Here is a 23,544-nt window from a genome sequence, read left to right on the forward strand (position 1 = left end):
ATCCAATCCTGATTAGCACTAGATTCTTATTTTGTTACACTGCACAAAATGAGATTACATTTCTGCCTGGCTGGTGGAAATTCAAACAGATCTTTATTTTATACATATCCATAGCTTTCAGCCAACTATGGGTCCATTATCCCATTTTCAAAGAAAATTAAGTTTGGTTGACATGATGCAAAGGGCATTTTACACTATTGTTACTAGTCTTTCAGCCATATGTACTGTCCTTATTATTCCTAAACAAGCCATTTTTCCTCCCTCATACACACTAATGTCCAAATGGGCACATTTCCAGTGCCGTACAGAGGTTTGTGCGTACATCCTTGTTATTTATAGTCTTTATGCGCAAAACCTCCCACATCTACTGTAGCTGAAAATACATTTGTGTCTGAATTATAAGAGCAAAAGTCTTGTTTTCAGCTAATACTGAAAATTATTTTTGCCCAATATACAAAGAAACATACATTTTAATGTTTAAAGCTTTTAACTACTAGATATTTTTCCAAAATTCCCACAAATCAAATGCTATTTTTAAAATGTGTAAGGTTTTCCATAGTTATTTCTTTTAAATAAGTACTTTAAGTTAATTGAGTTACCTTTACCTGCTTGCCTTTTATATAAACAAGGATACTTATCTATTTCTAAATGGCAGCTCAGTAGTCTTAGTACATGGGATGCTTCCTGATGAAAAAATTGCGTGTACTCTATATACAGAAGTTAGCATACCAGTCTTTAATAGATTTAGTGTGGCATGTTCTTGTAATACATTGTTAATATTATACAATTAAGTCTGTCAGTAAATATACTTGGTGAAGTACAATTTATCACATTATGCTAACAGGAGCGTAATCCTGACATCTAGTGACAACTGTTTGAGCAATTGCATGAAAAGCTAAAAGATAGTGTCTTTGCTAAGTATGTTTCCACCTCCATCAACAATGTTCAGGATCAGCAATAATGTTTGTTAAAAAGTAATGAAAACATTTTGCATGTGTAATTCTGTAAGTCAATGTCTGCAATATTGTGAAAGAGAGAATGAAAAAAGGGAGAAATTGTTGACCCTAAATTATTTCAAATGCAGTTCATGAATACTAAGTGATAAGTGTAGCTTCTTGCAACCTCTGTATATATTCCAAACAAGTTAGTAAATGTTAGTAAACTGTTAAAAACTGTTCTACATAAAAACTCCTGACTAGAGAATTCCTGTGAATGTAACTAACTGGTCATTGTCAAGTATTCAAAGAAACAAACAACAATACAGACTTCCATACAGATCACAGAAATAAAATATGAGAAGACTGATTCGGTCATCTATACGATCTCCCTTCCAATTTAGGATTATACTTACTGTATTTCCTGGTTGTGCAAAATAACACTGAAAATGGTTATAAAACTGCCCTTTTTAAAAACTGCTGTCTGAAAGCATGCTTGCACAGTTTGGCATTAGATAGAAGTGAACTCGGAATATCATTACTGTATAATATGTATAGCAAATGCACAAAAATGAGAATAAATTTGACGATAAAATTTCAAAGACTAGAGCTCTGTGTTACAAAAAGTTTGATTTTCAACTGGGAAATTGGAATGTATTCTTATTTTAGGGCTAGATTGTAATCTCAGATGTGAGGGAGTATCACTGTTTATTCTGAACCATTCTCCACGTAGGCATGTGCATGAAAGCTCAGTGGGAGATATTTCAAGATGTGCAACATCTACCTGAGATTAAGTATCAGAGGGGTAGTTGTGTTAGTCTGGATCTGTAAAAGAAGGAAAGAGTCCTGTGACGCCTTATAGACTAACAGACTTATTGGAGCATGAGCTTTCATGGGTAAATACTACCCACTTCATTGGATACAATTTATCACATCATGCTAACAGGATGCATCCGACGGAGTGGGAATTCACCCAGGAAAGCTCATGCTCCAATACATCTGTTAGTCTATAAGGTGCCACAGGACTCTTTGCTGCTTTTACCTGAGATTAGAATCTCAGTCTAAAAGTAAATTAAAAATGTCAATCATCAGCCAAATGTTTAAAACATGAGTGGGACTGTAACAAAAACCTTGTCTACACTACTTTTTTTCTTTAAATTTCATGCTGTTGCTATTATTGATGCAATATCCAGAATTGCTAGTTTTTCCTTCCTGTGAACGTGCTAACTTCCTTTGGCTTCAGTGGGGGAAGATCCTAAGTAGTTGAAGTCTAGACTTTAACTGAGGCAGGCAGCTGCAAGCCATTAGGAGATAGTGGCTATTTAGGTCCTCCTTTTAAAATAATTCAAATAAGGCAGATGAGGAAAAGTTTTAGTTGTTTGCTTTTATAGTAGTGTCTAGAGCCGAAACCTCTAGACCCCACTGTGACAAGCACTGTATCATAGTAAGAGACAGACTGCCTTTGCCCTGCAGAACAAACTCAGGTCTACTTAGATTTTTTAAAAACTATTGCAATTCTCAGGACTGGCATATTACGACCAATAAATTACATTATTGCAGATGTCCCTGTGCTCAGTAAATGAGAGATGAAATCAGGAGTTTATATGGCAGAGTAGTAGCACAAATTATCTTCTGATGTAACACAATGGGGAGCTGTGGGTGGCATCTTAGGATGTATGGGTACTTACCTGTCAAACAATCATTGTTCAGAATATACTTCTTGCAATGACAGTGATTCAGAAATAGGCCACTGCTGACTATCTCCCCAAACCAACTCAGGATTCTTCTGTAATTAGTAATAAATAAACATACAAACAAGCAAACACGAAACAACATTTAGACAGAACTCTTATATGCCAAGATTAGTCTTAATTGAGGTTTTACAGCCTAATTATAATTCCCCTGAAAACAGGGAAATAAAATACGAAGAATAAAAATTGAAACAAATGAACTCTTCAAGACCTTTTAACTAAAGTAATGGGAGGAACCTAACCTCAAATCCCACGTAGGTCAGATGTGAAAATAAATTTGATCATCTTGCTATTTTGAAAGCTTTACAACAAACAGATTCAGGTACAGATGATAACAGGAACATTTTTTTTTTTTCAGATATATCACTTACAGAGATGGTGAATCCCTGCCTACCCAATTGCTGCTTGGAATGGACTTCCTGTACTCTCAAGCCTGATCCAAAGAACAAGATTGGCAACTCTATCCTCAGAAGCAGGGACTCTGAAAAAAATTGAGGGCATGATGGATAAACAGTAAAACATGAGCTTCCAGTGTAACCAAAAGGGCTAAAATGAGTCTTGGATATATAAATGGGGAAACTGAAGAAGAGTAGAGGAGTTATATTACCTCTGTTTTTGGCACTGATGTGAGGGCTACTGAAATACTGTGTCCACTTCTGATGTTCACAATTTAAAAAGAATGCTGAAAAGCTGGAGAGCGTTCAGAGAAGAGCCACAAGAATGATTAAAAGGTTGAAAAACGTGCCTTCTAGTGAATGAGCTCCTTGAGTCTATCTACTGAGTTAATTCAAGAGAAGGTTAAGGGGTAGTCTGATCACAGTCTATAACAGGGATCGGCAACCTTTGGCACACGGTCAGTCAAGGTAAGCCCCTGGCAGGCCAGGTCGGTTTGTTTACCTGCTGCATCCACAGGTTCAGCCGACTGTGGTTCTCACTGGCCGTGGTTCACCGCTCCAGGCCAATGGGAGCTGCAGGAAGCAGCGTGAGCTGAGGGATGTGCTAGCCACGTGCCAAAGGTTGCTGATCCCTGGTCTATAAGTACCTATGGGGGAAACAGATATTTGATAATTGAGGGCTCTTCAATCTAGCAGACAAAAAGGTACAGAAAGTTCCAATGGCTGGAAGCTGAAGCTAGACAAATTCAGACTACAAATAAGGCACAGATTTTAGCAGGGAGGGTATGCAAACCTTGGAATAACTCACAAAAAGATTGTGGTAGATTCTCTATCACTGGAAATTACAAAATCAAAACTAGATGTCTTTCTAAAAGATATGCTCTAGTTCAGCCACAGCTATTTGGACTTGATATAGGAATTAATTAATGGAAATCCTACGGCCTGTGTGATGCAGGTCAGACTAGATAATCACAATGGTCCCTTCTAATCTTATAATCTACATATCTTTGACAGCCACTGGAAAGACTCCCATTAACTGCAATGGGTTTTGGATCAGATCCTCAGTGAGGTCAAGTTCTAAAAGAGACAAGCACCACCAACAAAATACACAATAAAACTAAACTTTCGCTACAGATATTGGTATAGTCCCCTTCCTGCCCCCTCATTTTTCCATAGCACAAAGCCACCACCCAGTAGGTCATGACAAGTAGTTTCTGTTTAAGATGAAACATCAGGACTGGGTTCCCACATATCTGGGTTAAAATGACTTAGGAGGGTCATGTGAAGAAGCTTGCTCAAGTGTCACCTCTCGCTTTCTCCAGCTCAAACCAGCTGTATTGCTCCTTAACTTTCTTAAGGAGTACACTCACTCACACGAACATCAAACAAACCAAAACCTTAAGTGATTGGACCAGAACTTTGATAATAGAGTTGCAGTTCTCCCCCCTCAGCTTTAACTTCAACACTGAAGGTGAAACCATGGCCCCTTTGAAGTCAGTTGCAAAACTCCCATTGACTTCAGAGGGGTCAACACTGTACTTGAAATGATTTTCTTTTCTTCCAGTCTGCAGAACTGATGCTCTTCCACTGCACAAAAATGAGAAACAGAAAGTTTTAAATGATTTATTTGATTTCTCCACATGATCACAGTTATAGTTTTACATTGATAGGGCCTGTTACTACTTACAAACAGAATGCATATTAAAATGAAAGCACTCCTTTCTTCCCTGCAATTACAAAATGGGTCTTGAGCCTCCCCAGAACAGAAGCTTCTTGTGAGCATGATCTTTCCTGAAGTCTTTAACAGTCTGCATTCAAGACCTAATTCTAACAGATTAATACAACTCAAAGCTGGATTAAAGTTCCTAGCAGGAGATAGGTACTGTATGCAACCTTAAAGTGACTGCAGACTTATAGTAATACTAATTTACACACTATATACAATTTAGAGAATTATCTATCCTCCCCCTACTTGGTCCCATTTCCAACATCCTTTCCCCCTCGCCCCAGATTTAATCTTGTTATTGGTTTCATTTTTCTTTTAACTATATACACAATAACTCATTTTGCAGGCAACAAGTGCAATGATATTTTACAACGGAAACAGCAAAATGCATGCTTAACTGCAGAAAACACACAGCTTCATATGGAACAGCAAGTCAACATCTAGAGATTCATTGTTTAAATATCTGCTGACTGTCTTTCAGCTCATTTTATCAAGAAACAAGAGGCTTCTGCTGCATGCAGTACATGATGGGAAAATCATTCTACACTGTATGTCTGAAGACTTTTTTTTTAGCAATACAAAACATACATTATATCAGGATGAACTTTTTTTTACATTGTTGTACATTTCATTAACTTAAAAAAATTTTAAAAAAACCAAATACATATTTGACTGTTGTCCCAGAAAAGATTTGTGGTTTTTGTTTTTTTGTGATCTGCAGTCTTTAGGTTTCCCTTTCATTCTTTCAAACTGACATTACTACTTAGCCACATTATTCATGGGAACAGAGAAACATGGTCCCCGGTAGTGATCTATGCTAATTTTTAATCAATAAGGAAATAGGACTAAAACCTTTCAATGTCTGCTATCTCATTTTCTCCATCAGCACACAGTAACAGAATACTGTCATCTTCTCATTCTCGGAGTGATCTATGGTGTTCTATGCAACTATTAATCTCAAGATGTATTCTGACATGTTAGGCTGCTTCCTAAAGTAGTAGCAGTAGTGAGGTTCTTAAGACTTATGCCGACACCAAGACGTTTGTTAAAGGTAATTAGTTCAAAAAAGAAAGAAATAACGAGCATACTGTGTCTCTTAATGATTTTAAACTATGAGAAAGTTTTCAAATATTGTGCTCTTAAAGGACCCAATACTTCAGCAGCCACAAGATGACCTCTGATTTTCCATATGGAATTAGTGTGCCCACTAAGAAGGCACTCACCTGCCTCCCCAATATATATATATATATATATATATATATATATATATATGTGGGGGGGTGTGTGTGAAATCATGCACAAATGGTTTCTTGCATGTACAAAATTTGTGACAACTTTTGCACATCATCAGTTGCACCTGGCAAAATTAAAACCTGGCCACAGTGTAAATCTAAGGCTATTTGTTGTTACACCTTTCTTAAATGAACCTAAGGGGTGATGTGAAACCAAACCAAACAAATCTGAAATATTTCAGTGCTAAAATACGTAAGGCACTGCATGCTAACTAAATAACATATCTGGGGCCAAATCTTCCTCTCCATGGTGCAATGTAGATCTCTAGTACATATTTTGCACTTGTTCAGCACACAGCACTTTCACTGACATCAATAATTCTGCACACAGAACAAGCGCAGAAAACATAGTATGTGATGAAGAGGAGCATTTTCACCTCAGTTTTCATTAAAGGATGCAGTTTCAGAAAGACTTTTGTACCCGAATGGTATCTTTATCTTTTCTGGAACAACCTATAAATTACACTTAGACTCTACTATTGGTACACAGGTATGAGGAAAAGTCGACAGACACATTTAAATATGTATCCCTTTACTGCAACTAATATCAACAATAACACTGATGTATTTTGCAAATATACAATATGTAGAGTGTAGCCTCACACTATTAATGTTAGATGACATGCAGACAATTCTACTTTCCCTTATAAGAATAATATTTTTTAAACTGCAAGGAACAGAGCCTCCAAGGGCCCAGATCAGCCCTCATAAGGTAAAACACAGAATTTAGGATACCTTGAATGATATTAAAAATATTTGTGTTATTCTCATTTCATGTAAGATTAATTTATAGGAGCAAAAGAGATCAAAGATATTGCACACAGGGGAAACAAACATGGACAGATTTTAGCAAAAGACTGAACTCTAGATTGCTGTATTTGCTCTTTATGGAGATTAACAAAGTGCTCAGTTTGCAGTTTTGCTGGTATTATATCAATTGTATGAAACAGGGAGAGGAAAAAACAAATTAAAGATACCAAGAGTAACCCAATACGGAAAGTTCATCCTTTCCTTACACAACGCTACTGTATATTTGTATTGTTCAAATAAACAGATAGATCTGTTTTTTTCCCCCCAATTCTTTTTACCCATCTCACATTGGAACTTCTTTTTTTTCCTCCTCCTTCAAGTTTTGCATTTTAGCAGGTGGAGTTTTGCAGTTCTGGTTCCTTTGTTTCTACCATTAAGGTGTAAAGTCCTTGCAGTGGCTCAAAATGCTGAAACTACAAAGTATGCTCCATGTATGACTTTGTATGTGATTCAGGGATACAAAATCTCATATGAATTTGCAAACGGCTTGATTACAACACAAACAACAACAGCACAGACTGCTTTTATATGATGTCTTGCAACTAATTGAAGTAGGACAGTGAGAGTTTGAGCAGAAACTCAGCCTGCTGAGAGCTATGTACTTGCAAACTAACAAATGTGATGAGTAAAAATGATGAACCCACTCTGCTGCTAGCATATGGCTATGCGTAATTACACTACTAAAAAACCCAAACCCAAACCAAATAACCGGACTATACTAGCTACTAAAATACACCTTAAAATTTTAGAGCAGTTCCATCTGGAAATGCTGTCAGATTTTAGTTCATTTTAACTGAAAAAATGAGCAAAGTCATGGTGAATAGGAAAACCAAGTGACTGAGAAGGATGGGTGTTTGTCATTTTCATGTTGAGATGAATGTTTTTGCAGTGTATGCATGCACCTTTCATATAACTCTTCATATGTGTTCATAAAATCATATGCATATAAAAGAAATGTGGATCATGTAAATTCACAGTTATCACAGCCTTTAAAGTGTCTAAAAATTTGTGTAACTAATGCTTTAAGATAACCAATGGTAAATGGCCATCCCATGTTGCTACTGTATAGTTACTGCATCTTAACTAGTTTGCTTTCCTGAAATAGCAGAGCAGTTATAATACTGATTACATGTGATATTATGTTAATAAAAAATAAGGATTTATACAAAGCAATATTTTACTACAACAGTTAAATACTATGCTACTTGGCACATTTTAGTAATGATTGCTTAGAGTCTTAATATGTCTAGAGGACTGTTAAATTAAAATACTGAAATCTCTGAAATTTATTCCTAGCATTTAAAGTTTTTGGTCTACTCTTTCATATGCTATTCATCTATTTGTTACTGTCCTTCTATCAAGTGTAATTCCTTGCAAAGTCTATATTGCTAGTTTTGTGGACTGAAAAATTTGCTTTCCAAGCACAAATGTTAACTATACAGTATATATATTTATATATATATATATTTATATTACATAAAGTTTACTTACGTACTTTCATCAACCATATCAGGTCTACTTATTTTTTTGCCTATTGACAATAAAAGAGCAAGAATGCAGTACTTGGTTCTGAATCATTTTTTTTAAATAGGTTACGTTTTTATTATGCATGTAAAATTGTCATGGGATCTGGCGAAAAAGGAAGCTTAACTTGTATTCAGCAAGCAGCATGTTTTCAAGGCAATTGAAGATAAGGACTGTCCAGTAGGCAGGCCTCCACTGAGCAGATAAGTAAAACCAATATTGATCACACTAATTCAAATTGTTGTATTGAGTAACAGCAAGCCCTTAAGCTTGCAGAAGTCAAATAAATTGTTTGGCTGAGTAAAAATCTACAGTTTTATTTGCTGCTTCCTTTAAGTGCCTTTATAACCATGCCTAAAACTACCATTATTAGAAGGACAAATATATCTAGACTATTGTGCTGATGCCACTGTGTTTGGGCTTAGCGCTGGTTGAAGTGGAAGGAGGAGCTGACTGTCCATGGTGATGCTGAGCATGTTGGGAATGAGAAGAGTGCCCAGGGTGAGGAGGGGGCAATGGAGGATGGGGAGGATGGGAATGTTGGGAATGAGGGTGCTGCATGTAAGAAGAATGCGCCGCATGCTGAGAATGAGGCACATGTGGGTGGTACTGGTGCGTGTGCTGCATGTGCTGTGGAGGATGATAGTGGTGATGGTGATGATAAGGGGGTGGGTTCTGCTGCATGTGACAGTACTGTGAATGGTGAGTGTGCACTTGTGCCTGCGTCTGCCCCTCAGCTACCCCTGCATGGTGCATGGCAGAAGGATGCTGAGAGTGTTGCTGGTGCGGGATTACAGGTGGATGCTGAGGCTGCTGCGATGGGCCAGATGGTGGATGGCCTTGGGAAGGTGGCTTCCCCCTTTTACTACCAAACAAGGAACCTAGGAGTGAGGAAGAGTTAGGCATAGTCTGGTGAGGGCGAGATGGACACTCTCGGGTTGATGTAGCTCTTCGGCGCATGTGAGGACTGCTAATGATGGACCCCTAAAAGAAATTAATAGAAATGAAAATTAAAAAAAAAATCTTAAAATATGTTTAAAAGAAAAAGTTCACACTGATCCATCAAGTCTTCATTACATGCTCACATGGGCTAACTATGTTAAGCGTTATAGGAGAATTTCTCTCTCTGACAGTTTCTCTCTTCAAGCTACAGTTGAGGCATTCATGACCTTCTTGGAATGCTTATAAACTTTAATAGCCATTATCTGGCTTCTCTTTCAATATTTTTATTGTAAAATTTGATACTCAAATTAAGAGAAATGTCACTGAAAGATAACATTATACCTGGGAGTTTGTTTTAAAGAAAAATGCATTTTAAAATACCAGTCACATTTTTCTTGAAATAAAAAAAACTACATTAAATTAAACTGAAATGAACACACAGTAACAAATGTTACAGTTACCATTCTAATTTTATAATAGATTTTTTTTTTAATTTAAAAATAGTTTTTTCCTTATTGTAAACCACAGTAGGGAAGGGTTGTGCTGCTTCATAAACCCAGCTCTATATTATATGTTAGATTGCAACAATACTTCTACAACTCATTTCAATAAGATTTCTACGTGGTGATTTTCTTCTGACCTATGGCCCAATGTTTCCTACTATTTAGCCTTGAATGGTCTATTTAGTCTTTGGAGTTTTTTTTGTCTGTTTGTTTAAGACAATTAGGGACAAAGCAGTACTTAAGCATACAATGCTAGATTTAAACTGTAATCTACCTAATGCAAACACACACACACACACACAAAATAAATAAATCTGCAAGCTGAATTCAACGACATGAACAGTATATATAAATGGTTTGAAGATGAATGAAATCTCATGAAATCCACATTTAATTCATCTGTCTTATTCATTTTCTCCTCCCATGCCCTATCTGTGCAATTCCATGGTATCATGACTCCATACATTTAGCAATTTAACTAGAAAATAAGCAATGGGAATGGCTGAGCATGAAAGTCAATAGTTTTAGCTAGATATCAAACAGCATAGAACAGTGTACTGTGTAACAAAGTGCAAGTGGGCCTTCGGGCTGGGATCAGACCAAAACGGTGGCAGAAGGACACATGTTCATTTAACCATGCTTGCAGGAACAGAGGGAACAAGATTAGCTGAAATAAAAAATGGTGCTTGGTCTAAAACAAGCCATAAGTGTTTTTTAAGCTGGAATAATACGAAGTGAGTAGCCTACGCATGCATTTTATCTGAGGCAGGCAGGTTATATGTTAGAAGAAAGAGAGCAAAAAAATATGTATATAAAAGAAAGGTTTGAAATGCACATCATCACATCCAGCTAGACATCAGTAACTTCCTACTTACTTCCATATTGCTGTCTAGCGATCCTGCACTGCTGCGACGCCCACGCTTGCCTGCCCAGGACATGCAATACCATAGATTAGAGACTTAGACAAGACCTGGGTGAGAAATATCCACTTCCCTGAATTACTACAGGAGCCTCTAAATGCAACTAGAGGGACCTCGGAAGACTAATTTTATATGGTACGTTAAACTGCTATAGTAGCTACTAAGGCAGAAACTTAACGTTTAAGGCCATAATTAAATTAAGTTTCTGTACTTAGATGTATCCTATAAAGGAAGATCCTTTTGTTTTGAAGCAACTTGTCATAATTCCTGGGTTGGCTTTTTTTTTTTTTAAAAGAATCTTAAAATATGTATATTTTAGTGTCTACATTTAGCAGTAGGGTCATAATGTTCACTGTTGGCTAGAGTTTTAAATTGCTTAATTTCCTATAAGCAAATTTTCAAAAATGTCCATAAATCTGTTTTCCTCAAACAGTGTTGTGGGTGGATTTTTTTTTTGAATTATGGGGAACATTCTGGATTTCAGTGGAGAGGGGAAATGGAAAATCTCTCTCATCCTTTGAATGTTTTATTTTGAATCTCAATGGATTTCATAGAATCTTCTTTCATGACGATTAAAAAGAAAACGAAACTTAATTTTTAATCATTAAAACTTAAATGTAGCATTGTATTATGGCTAGATTTTGTTTGTCTAGCTGTGCAGTGCTTTACATTTAGATATTAAGGCTAACATAAAGTAGTCTCAGTTTTAGTAGTTGGGTGGAATTTTCCTAAGGTGGACACCAAAGTTAGTTGCCCAAACCCTCAGTTGGCTTCTAAACACTGATTTTAGGAAGCTAAGTGCTGAAATACAGGATGCCCAAATATAAGATTATGCACCCAGATTTCATAACTAGGCTGCCCAGCTAATTCATCAGAGGTAATATGTGTGCTTACACAGAATAGTATCAGGGGGTAGCCATGTTAGTCTGTATCCACAAAAACAACCAGGAGTCCGGTGGCACCTTAAAGACTAACAGTTTTATTTGGGCATAAGCTTTCTTGGTTAAAAACTCCACTTCTCCAGATGCCTGGAGTGAAAATTACAGATGCAGGCATTATTATACTGACACATGAAGAGAAAGCAGTTACCTTACAAGTTTAGAACCAATGCTGACAGGGCCAATTCAACCAGGGTAGATGTAGTCCACTCCCAATAACTGATGAGGAGGTGTCAATACCAGGAGAGGGAAAGTTGCTTTTGTAGTGAGCCAGCCACTCCCAGTCCCTACTCAAGCCCAAATTAATTGTGTTAAATTTGCAAATGAATTTTAGTTCTGCCGTTTCTCTTTGAAGTCTGTTCTTGAAGTTTTTTTGTTCAAATATGGCTACTTTAAAATCTGCTATAGAATGTCCATGGAGATTGAAATGTTCTCCTATTGCTTTTGTATGTTACTATTCCTGATGTCCAATTTGTGTCCATTTATTCTTTTGTGTAGAGACTGTCTGGTTTGGCCAATGTGTATGGCAGAGGGGCATTGCTGGCACATGATGGCATATCACATTGGTGGATGTGCAGGTTGAATGAGTTTCTGATGGTGTGGGTGATGTGGTTGGGTCCTCTGATGGTGTTGCTAGAGCAGATATGGAGACAGAGTAGGCAACAAGGTTTGTTACAGGGATTGGTTCCTGGGTTAGTGTAGTTGCTGGTGACTATTTGCTTCAGGTTGGGGGGGCTGTCTGTAAGCGAGGACTGGCCTGCCCCCCAAGGTCTGTGAGAGTGAGGGATCGTTTTCCAGGATAGCTTGTAGATCGTTGATGATGTACTGAAGAGGCCAGTGGTGTTCTGTTATTTTCCTTGTTGGGCCTGTCCTGTAGTAAGTGACTTCGAGGTATCCACCTTGCTTTGTCAATCTGTACCCCACTTTCCCAAGTGGGTACTGTAGTTTTAAGAATGCTTGATAAAGATCTTATAGGGTGTTTCTCTCTGTTTGAGGGATTGGAGCAAATTCAGTTGTATCTTAGGGCTTGGCTTCAAAAACAGACTTCAAAAGAGAAACTGCAGAACTAAAATTCATTTGCAAATTTAACACCATTAATTTGGGCTTGAGTAGGGACTGGGAATGGCTGGCTCACTACAAAAGCAACTTTCCCTCTCCTGGAATTGACACCTCCTCATTAATTATTGGGAGTGGACTACATCCACCCTGACTGAACTGGCCCTGTCATCACTGGTTCTAAACTTGTGAGGGAACTCCCTTCTCTTCATGTGTCAGTATAATAATGCCTGCATCTGTAATTTTCACTCCATGCATCTGAAGAAGTGGTTTTTTTTTACCCACAAAAGCTTATGCCCAAACAAATATATTAGTCTTTAAGGTGCCACTGGACTCCTTGTTGTTTACACAGAATAGTTATTTTTATTGAATTTAGCTTGTTGGATATTAAACTAACAAATGTAAGAATGTTCTGTTTAGGGAATGATCAAACAGCTATCATCATCAGGATGAGGCGCTGTCAGCGTCTCCACACATCTCCAAAAGCCACACACATTCCTCATTTCTCTCTCTTGACGCACCACCACTTTTCTTAAAGGCCCACTGTCACCACAAACCTCCCTCCTGTATTGGAAGGCTTGATAAAGTTCTCTTCAGAGCCTGCCATTGCTGCTCCAAAGAGTGTTGCTGGAGAGGGATGAGATATTCCCTTCCCCCTTGCTATGGCTAAGGGTCCTACTTTTGCAACAACTCAGTTCTCAACATAAACCCTTTAAACTGAGATTACGTGTTTGCAGATGAGCAATTCCTTTGGAAGAGCTCTTTGCCAAATCTTTGGGTACATTCTTTACTGCAGTTTTAGCTTGCTCAAAAACATGACTTTACTGTACTGGGCATCATCAGAGAGAAATGGTTTTTTTGATTATCTTAGAATTCTTATTGCCTAGTCAGGGGATGAATTTTGCTCTTTGTTTATTGGTAGTAATGGTGCTGATTGTGAGAGCCAAATCACTCCTGTTAGCCAATCCGCAATCCTGAAGGAAGATACCCATCTCCCCATTCAATGGTGAATATTACTCTGGCATAGGTGAATAAAAGTGGCCAGACATGAAGGAACATAGAAAAACCTAAGGTCTCCCATTGAAGGTAAAGCAGGAGTGAAAATGTTCAGATACCACAGTGATGAATGCAGTATATGTAGACAGATGGGTGAGCATCTGTCTATGTACCTAAGATGACTGTGGGCAAAGGAATACTAGCAGAAAAAAGTGAAATCATATATTTGTGACATCTATAATAATCCTCATATGATCACTAACTAGTCCTGTACAATAAAGAGCCCGCTGGTAAATTCTTCTAAGAGGAAAGACGTCAATTCTTAAAAACAAAGCGAAACAGGTTCACTATGGACTGTAGACAGACAATCAGAAATGGAAGTGACCTATTAGGTCCTACAGAGTATTCCCGTTGCCAATGTAGGATCATTTTATTACAAACTATTCTTCAGCGCTACATCCATCCCAGCTTAAAATGTGTTCTTTGAGCTGCAGTCTTCAAAAGGCATTGCAGGGAAATGGTAGGTCCAGGATAGAAGGAACTTATTCAGCTGTTCCATATAGCATAATCCTACACTATAATGATTATTAGCTGCTGTGCTATAAAACCAGGTGGTGTTTACCAAATTTATGACTAACTGTGCCCAGCAAGTTGTTTTTTACTTTAAATATTTTTGAAGGTCGTTATACAACACAGTTTCTCATTCCTCTCTTTGTAAAATTAAATTCCAGCTCTCTTTCCTCTCCTTCGAAAGTTATCTTGTTGTTCCCCTAACCAATTCACAGCTGTCGTGGTTGGTAATGGACTGTGATAGGTTGCATGCTGCTTTTGAGTAAGCATCACTAAGGTGCACTACTGCAACACACCTCCATATGTACAATCAAGGTCACTTAACTTGATAAACTTGAAACAGTTAGAAATTAGAATATCCTTACAGAGACTTGCAAATTCTGTGAGCTCTTACAGGGAATCATGAATGAAAATCCATTGTGTCCTTGCAGAAACTGACCTTATAGATATGTAGAATGTTACAGGAAATGTTAAATATTTCAGTTATCACTACTGTACTGTACTTCTTGGGTCTATCTGCTCTATGCCACTGAGAGGCATACTGAGATCAAGGGCATTCTTGTGATTCAGTTTGTGATTCTTGGCTAAAATAGTCTGGAAAAGGATTCAAATTATGTTATTAGTAAAGCAAACTATTTTAACAGCCATCTACCAAATAATGAGTCACTGTACTAGCTTCAGCACATTGTGAAAGTGGTATTCATGAAAGTAGAAACTGTTGCCATCCACCCTGAATGAATTGGCCTTGTTAACACTGACTCCTGACTTGGTAAGGCAACTCCCATCTTTTCATGTGCTGTATATTATACCTGCCTACTGTATTTTCCACTCCATGCATTTGATGAAGTGGGTTATAGCCCACGAAAGCTTACGCCCAAATAAATTTGTTAATCTCTAAGGTGCCACAAGGACTCCACGTTGTTTTTGTTGTCACCTAGTTATCCAGAGGCCAGGCCTGACACAAGCAGAGAGGTAGTTTAAAATGCCCAATATTACCTCACCGACGTGCCTCAATTATAATCTGGAAGGACCACTTCTAGGGATCTTTTAATCCTGACTTTTGGTTGAGGCATGCAATTATGGTTTTGACCACTTGTGATCATTAAAAAACTCCTGGCTCTCTTCACATGAGGAGCGTTATCCTGGGTACACTGGTCAAATTTAGTGCAGGATGTAATTATATAGAGGGGAGAAGTGAATAATTTTCCCTCTATAAACCAGTGAAGTAGTGGTGGTGGTGGCTATATCCAAGGGTGAATGTGTGTGTGATCTCTGCTTATATATATTTTGCAGATTATTTTGGGTATTTACACAAACACAAGGTTCTGGATTTTTTCATAAGAATATACTCTGTTAAAAATGGGGTATATGATGGGAATCAAGAGAAGCAGGCTATGGCACACACATCCAGAGACATGTACCATGCTAGGCATCACTATCATCCAATGGGGGCAGAAGATGACAATGATAGCAAGGAAAGACGAAAATTGTGGCATTCAGGTCCGGTATCTCCCCTGCACCACTTTCTCTGTGGGAGCAGATTCAGCCCTTCTACTCCCCTGGAGATCTTGACTGCTAAGGCAGAAGAAAAGCTCTAATGTCTCATACGCCAAATAGCATTCATTTTGCCTTCTTCCACCTCAGCCCAAGGGAGAAGAATGAGTAGAGAGAAATTTTTAATCTCCTCCAGCATCATGTGGATGAGGAAGGAGCTTAGAGCCTGAATCATTCCCTTGAAGACTCCTCCTACTGGTGGGTAAGGGTTCTGCAGCGGCATGAAGTCTGCTTCTGTATATGCATATGGAGTAGTGAAGATCCCTTCAGTCTTTCCTCAGAGAGTAAACTCTGGGCAAGAGGAAAATTGAAAAATACTACAAATGATTAATAAAAACCATCATATATTGGGTTCAAGGGCAGGAAGAGTGTTAAAAAAAAACAACACACAACCAATGAAGTTTGGGGCAATATACAAGAAGCACAGGGACTATTTTTATACTTGGGCTCTATTTTACTGTTTCTGGCCCTTAATGCCAGTTAATACTCATATTAATACAGTATAAGTATTGGGGATATGTGCTGAGACTACCAGGAACAGTGCTCGCTTGCAGCTGTAGTAACAATAGCCTTGCACTTCTGTAGCATGTTATCAACAGGAGAACATCAGACTTCACCACACCTCTGGAAGGAAAAAGACAGTTACCTTTTCCATAACTGGTGTTCTTCAAGATGTGTTGCTCATGTCTATTCCACAATAGGTGTGTGTGCTCGCTCGCCACGTGCACCTGTGCCAGAAGTTATTCCCCTAGTAGTACCCGAAGGGGAGTGCTCCAGCGACCCCTGGAGTGGCGCCTGCCTGGCACGGTATAATGGGAATTCCAACAGAGGGGAAGGAGGGTGGGATATCTTTTCTTCTTCGAGTGACTGCTCATGTGTATTCCACAATATAGCTTGGAATCACCTCTCTGTTGGAGGTGGGTAGGAGTTCACAAGTTCCCAGGACGGAGCCCTGCCAAACCTGATGTCAACCCTGGTCTGGGGGACAATTGCATAGTGTGAACCGAAGACCACGTGGTGGCCCTACAAATGTCCTGGATGGGGACATGGGCCACAAAGGCAGCCAATGAGACCTGCGCCCGAGTCAAGTGTGCCCTCACAATGGGTGGTGGGGGGACACCCGCCAGCTCATAACAGGAACAGATGCATGAAGTGATCCTGTTAGAAAGCTGCTGAGTGGAAATTGGTTGGCCCCTTGCACGCTCAGGCAAGGCGATGAACAGTTGCGAGGACTTTCTGAACAGTTTAGTCCGCTCGAGGTAGAAAGACAGAGGCTGCCGCACATCGAGTGTGTGGAGACGGCGCTCCTCACTGGGCGCATAAGGCTTGGGGCAGAGAATCAGTAGAAAAATATCCTGACCCATGTGATAGGCAAAGACCACCTTCGGGAGGAACGCAGGGTGTGGACGGAGCTGGACCTTGTCCTTATGGAAGACTGTGTATAAGCGGCTCGTAGGTCAGGGCCCTGAGCTCTGAGACTTGCCTGGCTGACGTGATTGCAACCATGAAGGCCACCTTCCATTAGAGGTGAGACCAGGAGCACATGGCCAGTGGTTCAAACGGGGGCCCCGTGAGGTGAGCAAACACCAGGTTTAGATCCCACTGTGGGACTGGGGGTTTAGAATATGGAAAAAAAGACAGTAAAAACCTTTAAGGAACTGGCCACTCATAGCATGGGAAGATACTGTGTGCTCTTGCACTGGCGGATGGAAGGCCGATATGGCTCCCAGATGCACCTTGACTGACGAGGGCACTAGGCCCTAGGACCTCAAGTGAAGGAGGTAATCAAAGATAAACTGGATTGGCATGGTCACCAGGGAGACACCCTGGTCCACCGCCCACCTAGAAAACCAGGACCACTCCACCAAATAAGAGTGACGAGTGGAGATCGGTCTACTTTCGAGGACACGCTGAACCTTCTCTGACCACGTCCTTTCCTCTCCACCTAACCACTGAGCAGCCACACCATGATGTGAAGAGCTGCTAGGTTGGGATGGAGGAGGCAGCCGTGGTCCTGAGAGACCAGGTCTGGGTGGAGTGGCGATGGCCATGGCGGAGCTACTGCCAGGCCCATGAGTGTCCCGTACCAATGCTGCCTGGGCTATGCCAGGCCAATCAGAAACACCCAGGCCTTGTTCGATTTTATCTTCTCCAGGACCCTGCTGATTAGAGTGAACGGGGGAAAGGCGTAGAGAAGCTGGCCTGACCAAGACAGGAGAAAGGCATTGGAAATAGCGCCTCTCCCTAGATCCCCCCGGAGCAGGACCAGGGGTATTGCAGTTCTGCTGAGTTGCTAATAGGTCCACCTGGGGAGTTCCCCACCTTCGGAAGAGCCTGTAGGCCACTTCCGGGTGGAGGGACCACTTGTGTTGCGAGGAAAAGTCCCTGCTCAAGCGATCCGGCCTCTCGTTCCAGGAGCCTAGTAAGTGGAAGGCCTTCAGGTGGATGTCATGGGCGCTATACAAAAGTCCCAAAGCCTGAGGGCTTCGCAGTAGAGGATTGGGCCCTGCCTTGCCTGTTGATATAGAACATGGAGGCCGTGTTGTCTGTGAGGACCCTGACTACCTTGCCCTCCAGGTGCAAGCGGAAGGTCATACACGCCAGTCGTACCATCCCAACCATATTGATGTTTATATGTACGGTCAAGGTCTTGAGCTGACCACAGGCCTTGGGTCTGAAAGTTCCCCATATGGGCCCCCCAACCCAGCTCCGATGCATTGGACACCAGCTCCAATGACGGGGCTCTGTCCCTGAATAGGACCACTTGGAGCATGTTGTTTGGGGTGGACCACTAGTGTAGGGAGATCACAGAGTCCGGTATGGTGAGGACCTTGTCCATCCTGTCCGTGGCCCGGGAGAAGTTTGAGGCCAATCAGAGCTGGAGGGGCTTCATCCTGAGTCTGGCGTGACGGACCATGTACGTGCATGCCAACATGTGACCCAAGAGTTGCAGGCAAACCCTGGCAGTTGTCACCAGGAACTTTGTGACCAAGTTGATCAGACCTTTCAGGGTCTTGAATCTGTCTGGTGGGAGAGAGGCGCTGGCCGACACTGCATCCAGGAGTGCCCCGAGAAATTCTATGCATTGGACCGTGACTAACGTGGACTTGGTGTTATTTACCAACAGGCCCAAGGCAGTGCACGTGGACAGGAGGAGCACCACGTTACCCCTCACCTGCAACTGGGAGGTGCCCTTGACAAGTCAATCATCCAGATAGGGAAATATCTGGACCGCCACTGCCTGAGGTAGGCCGCTACCACCGACATGCATTTTGTAAACACCCTGGAGGCAGTGGACAGACCAAATGGGAGGAACGTGAACTGGTAATGATTCTGTCCCACCACAAAATGGAGGAAGCATCTGTGCCCCCCGAATATGTGGATGTGGAAGTACGCATCCTGCGGATCGAGGGCGGCATACCAGTCCCCGGGATCCAGGGAGGGAATGATGGAGGCCAGGGAGACCATGTGGAACTTGAGCTTCACCATGTACTGGTTCAGACCTCAGAGGTCCAGGATGGGTCTGAGCCCTGCTTTGGCCTTCGGGATAAGGAAATAACGGGAGTAATACTCCTTGCCCATGAACTCCTTGGGCACTGCCTCTATCGCTCCTAGTCCTAGAAGCCGTCCCACCTCCTGTTCGAGCAGAACTTCGTGCGAGGGGTCCCCCAAGAGGGACAGGAAGGAAGTGAACTGAAGGGTGTAACTCTGGGAGATGGTGTTGAGGACCCTTCGCTCCAAGGTCAGCCGCAACCACTCCAGAAGGAAAGCACACAACTGACTGGAGAAGGGAAGCTATACTGGGGCTGGATCCCTGATGAGGACTGGCAGGGCACCCCCGAGCATCCCGTCAAAAATACTTTTTCCCCGCCTGCTTGCACTTGGAGGACCTAGGTTGGGGGGCAGGCCAAGACTGCCTCTAAGGGCGTCTTTTATAGTCCCGCTGCTTCTTATGGGCGGCTTTGTACTTCGGGATGGTGGCCTGGGTGGGAGTCTGCTGCAGCTTGAACTTAAGTTTTGCCAGAGCCGGGACATAGAGGTCCAGAGTCTGGAGGGTCATGCAGGAGTCTTCCATGCCATGCAGCCTTGTATCTGTTTCCTTCGCAAACAGAACTTTCCCATCAAATGGGAGATCCTGCATGGAAGACTGCACCTCACTGGACAGCCCATAGAGCGGGAGCCATGACGCCTGTCTCATGGACACCGTGAAGGCCACTGATCATGCGGCCATGTCCGCAGCATCCAAGGCTGCCTGCAGGGATGCCTTAGCAGCTGTTGCCCCTTCCTCCACTAGCACCTTGAACTCCTTCCTATCGCGCTTTCGGAGGGAGTCCTCAAACTTAGGCAGAGAGCCCCATAGATTGAATTCATACTGGACCAGGAGAGCCAGATGGTTCGCCACTCATAACTGGAAGCTTGAAGATGATTACATTTTCCTTCCAAAAAAGAGTCCAGTGTCCAAGAGTCTTTGTTCCTTGGGATCGGGGCTGGCTGACCCTGCCATTCCCTGTGGTTGACCATCTCAACCACCAGGGAGTTGGGCGCCAGGTGGGTATATAAGTACTCATGCCCCTTAGTGGGTACAAAATACTTGTGTTCTGCCTTTTTAGAGATGGGGACCAACGAGGCTGGCGTTTGCCACAGGCATTTGAAATCTTAGCCACCCCTTCATGGAGAGGCAAGGCAACTCTACCCAGTGCTGATGGGGACAATACATTAAACAGGGAGTCGGAGGGCTCCTCCATCTCCTCTGCCTGGAGGTGTAGGCTTGCTGCCACCCTCTTTAAGAGTTCTTGGTGAAGTCCTCCTGTGGGACAGAGGGGTCACAATTGCCTCCTCCTAGCACCGGAGGGTTCACCACCTGGTCGGACTCCAGGCACAGTGCCAAGGACATACATCCCACCAACTCCTTTCTTGGGGGTCCAGAGAGGGGGGCCAATAGTGCTTCCGAAGTTCTGGCCACCAAGCGAGCTTTCACTGGGGGCTGCGCCGGAGGCCACGGTGCCCATTGGTACCATTGGGCTGGCCACGATGCTCGGTGCCACTGCACCTGCTGTGGCACCGGCGGGGACAGCTGTCTGGGTTGGTTGGCCATCGAAGGACTGCTGATAAATGGAGACCAGGCTGGAGTAAGATCTGCTGCTGTCTCTGGAGTGGGAGAAGCGGTGGTGCTGGGATCTACGATGGCCATGGGACTGTGATTTCCACATGGAGGACCTGTACCGCCAGTAATAGCTGCTCCACAAAAACAGCCTTGACGGATGGACCCATGATGGCGAGACGCTGGCGATCAACACCTGGAGCTGCAATGTCTTGGCAGAGACTTGGAGCAGGAGTCCAAGTGGGAATGGCATCGACAACTGTGCCATGACCGACTGCGGTACACTCTCTGAGACGAGGACCGGCGGAGACGCCCGCCGCAGTCCCATCGATATGTCCTGGGCTGCCTGAAGGGCTTCAGGCATGGACGGCATCTGAAGGGGCCAGGCTACTCCGCTCAACTTGAATCGGAGGCTTGGGACCCCGTGGGGATTGAGGACTGCCCAACATGGGCCTAACCTCTGTCCCAGACTTCCCTCAGTGCCACTGCGAAGAGGGAGTCCTCCTGACCCTCTTGGCGTGCCCAGTGGATGGGGAACGGTGCCAGCTGGTTGATGGCACCAGAGGGTTGCCGCATACCAATGCCGTGGTGCCAGTTCGGGATCAGCACCGACTCCATCAGGATGGCCTGGAGCCTAATGTCCCTTTCTCTTTTGGTCCAAGGCTTAAACGACTTGCAAATATTGCACCTTTGCTGATATGGGTTTCTCCCAAGCAGTGCAAACAGTCTGCGTGCAGGTCACTTCTTGGCATAGAATGCCTCCAAGAGCTGCACGACTTAAACCCTGGGGCACAGGGCATGCCCTGGCCCGGGCTCACTGACTGACTAATTCAACAGCTAACTAACTACAGGTACTAACACTGAATGAACAAACAGTTCTGGGGATGAGCTACAACAAAGCTGGAGCAGAGCAGTTCTGATACACCTTCACTGGCAGCAAGAAGCAACTGAGGGTGGGGGAGAGTGTAGCTCCCCTCATACCGCGCCAGGCAGGTGCCACTCCAAGGGTCACGGGGGCACTCCCCCACATGGGTACTGCTAGGGGAAAAACTTCTGGCACTGGTGCACATGGCGAGCACACACACCTATTGTAGAATACACATAAGCAATCACTCGAAGAAGGACTAAATATTTGTCCCCATTTTACACCCTGATATGGTGAGGCATAAAGAAGTTAGGGGCCTGATTGCCGAAGACGCTAAGCACTCCCAACTCCATAGGAAGTAACTGGGAACTACAGGTGCTCAGTACTTCTGAAAATCAGGTTATGACTTGCTTGAAGTCACCCAGGAAATCTGTGGCAGATATAGAATCAGAAACCCACATATTCCCCCAGTCCTGTCTTTTAATCACAAAACCGTTGTTCTCCCATTAATAATAATTGTGATGGGGTAGTTTTCATCTTTCATATCTATGTGTAGGTCCATTTCAATATCATAAATGGAAGAAAGCTTTGGAATTGTCTGAAGTTCTCTTAGTGTTTGGCACAATCCATTCCTTTTCTAGTTGCGTTTGGTTTCCTTCTAACATTTTACACATGAATTTGGAATTCTACATTCTAGGATAAATAAGTATGTTTTTTCTTGACTAATTTTCAGTGGACAGAGCTAATCACTCTGACAGTTCAGGCTGACAGTTCAGTTATAAGCAACAAAAATGCTCACATTTGAAAAAGAATGAAGTATTAAATGCTTTTGACTCATTTACGTTTTGTAACACAGCTGGCTGCCAGTTCCCATTTCTACTTTTTATTCCATGGCAGCAGATGTCAGAACAGAGAGAACAAGATAAGGGTTATTAAATACTAATCTTAAAACCCTCAAAGCCCTCATTTATTTAATTTTTGCAAATACAACTTATGTTTTCACAGAAAAATGAATAGAAAAATAGCCAGCAGCAAACAGTACCTGGTCAATATCAGATATTGCTTCCCTGTTGCGGAATTGAAGTATTGCTCTCCAAAAACCAATTTCAGCTTTTTGGAGGTGAAAGGGTCCAAAAAATTTTTTTTTCTTTAGATTTGAGAGACTAATTTATTTTTTCTTTTCAAGCATGGAAAACATTTTTAAAGGCACTTTTCCCTACTACTATTCCTCTGTGATAGGTATAATGACTTCTGGCAAAGGGAAATTAGCTAATTTTTTCCAAACCACAGCTTCATCAGAAACCTGCACAGCCAAAACCTTCTTTACAGAATCAGATTCCCCTTTCATAGAACCATATTTTCAGAGTGCTTTCAAAAACACCTCTGCAATGTTCCTTAGGAAATTATGCACCAAACTCTGTGCATATGCAATTACTCAGTTTGCACATGTAAAATTGGATTTCTGCAGAAACAATTAAGGAAACCCTTAAAAAATCCAGCCCATAATCCCCATTTTCTAAACAAAACACTCATACACACACAGTACACCCAGATCCTCTTTCTTTATCATCCTATATTTCATGCCATGGCAGTACAAACACCAGGAATTAGGATGAACTAATTTCAGCCCACCTTTTTCAGAAGTTATTTGTATGTCTGCTGCTTT

The 23,544-nt window shown here is 41.9% G+C and overlaps 1 protein-coding gene across 3 annotated transcripts in view; it reads right to left on the reverse strand.

Moving 5' to 3' along the window:
- Window positions 1-7,173: 7,173 nt before the first annotated feature.
- The window catches only part of IQSEC1 (IQ motif and Sec7 domain ArfGEF 1), a 722,374-nt gene continuing 706,003 nt past the window's right edge, over window positions 7,174-23,544 (reverse strand). Inside the window, exons 15-17 of one of the 3 annotated variants that reach the window (XM_075073330.1) lie at window positions 10,754-10,803; window positions 8,405-9,417; window positions 7,174-7,322 (exon numbers count right to left, since the gene is read on the reverse strand). In XM_075073330.1, coding sequence (XP_074929431.1) covers window positions 8,821-9,417; window positions 10,754-10,803 — 647 coding nt within the window. In that variant the 3' untranslated portion in view covers window positions 7,174-7,322; window positions 8,405-8,820. Of the gene's footprint in view, window positions 7,323-8,404; window positions 9,418-10,753; window positions 10,804-23,544 lie in introns of those variants that run through there. The other 2 variants (XM_075073331.1, XM_075073332.1) reach the window with 2 other exon arrangements.

The sequence above is a fragment of the Chelonoidis abingdonii genome, chromosome 17, assembly GCF_003597395.2.
Source record: "Chelonoidis abingdonii isolate Lonesome George chromosome 17, CheloAbing_2.0, whole genome shotgun sequence".
Taxonomy (NCBI): Eukaryota; Metazoa; Chordata; order Testudines; family Testudinidae; genus Chelonoidis; species Chelonoidis abingdonii.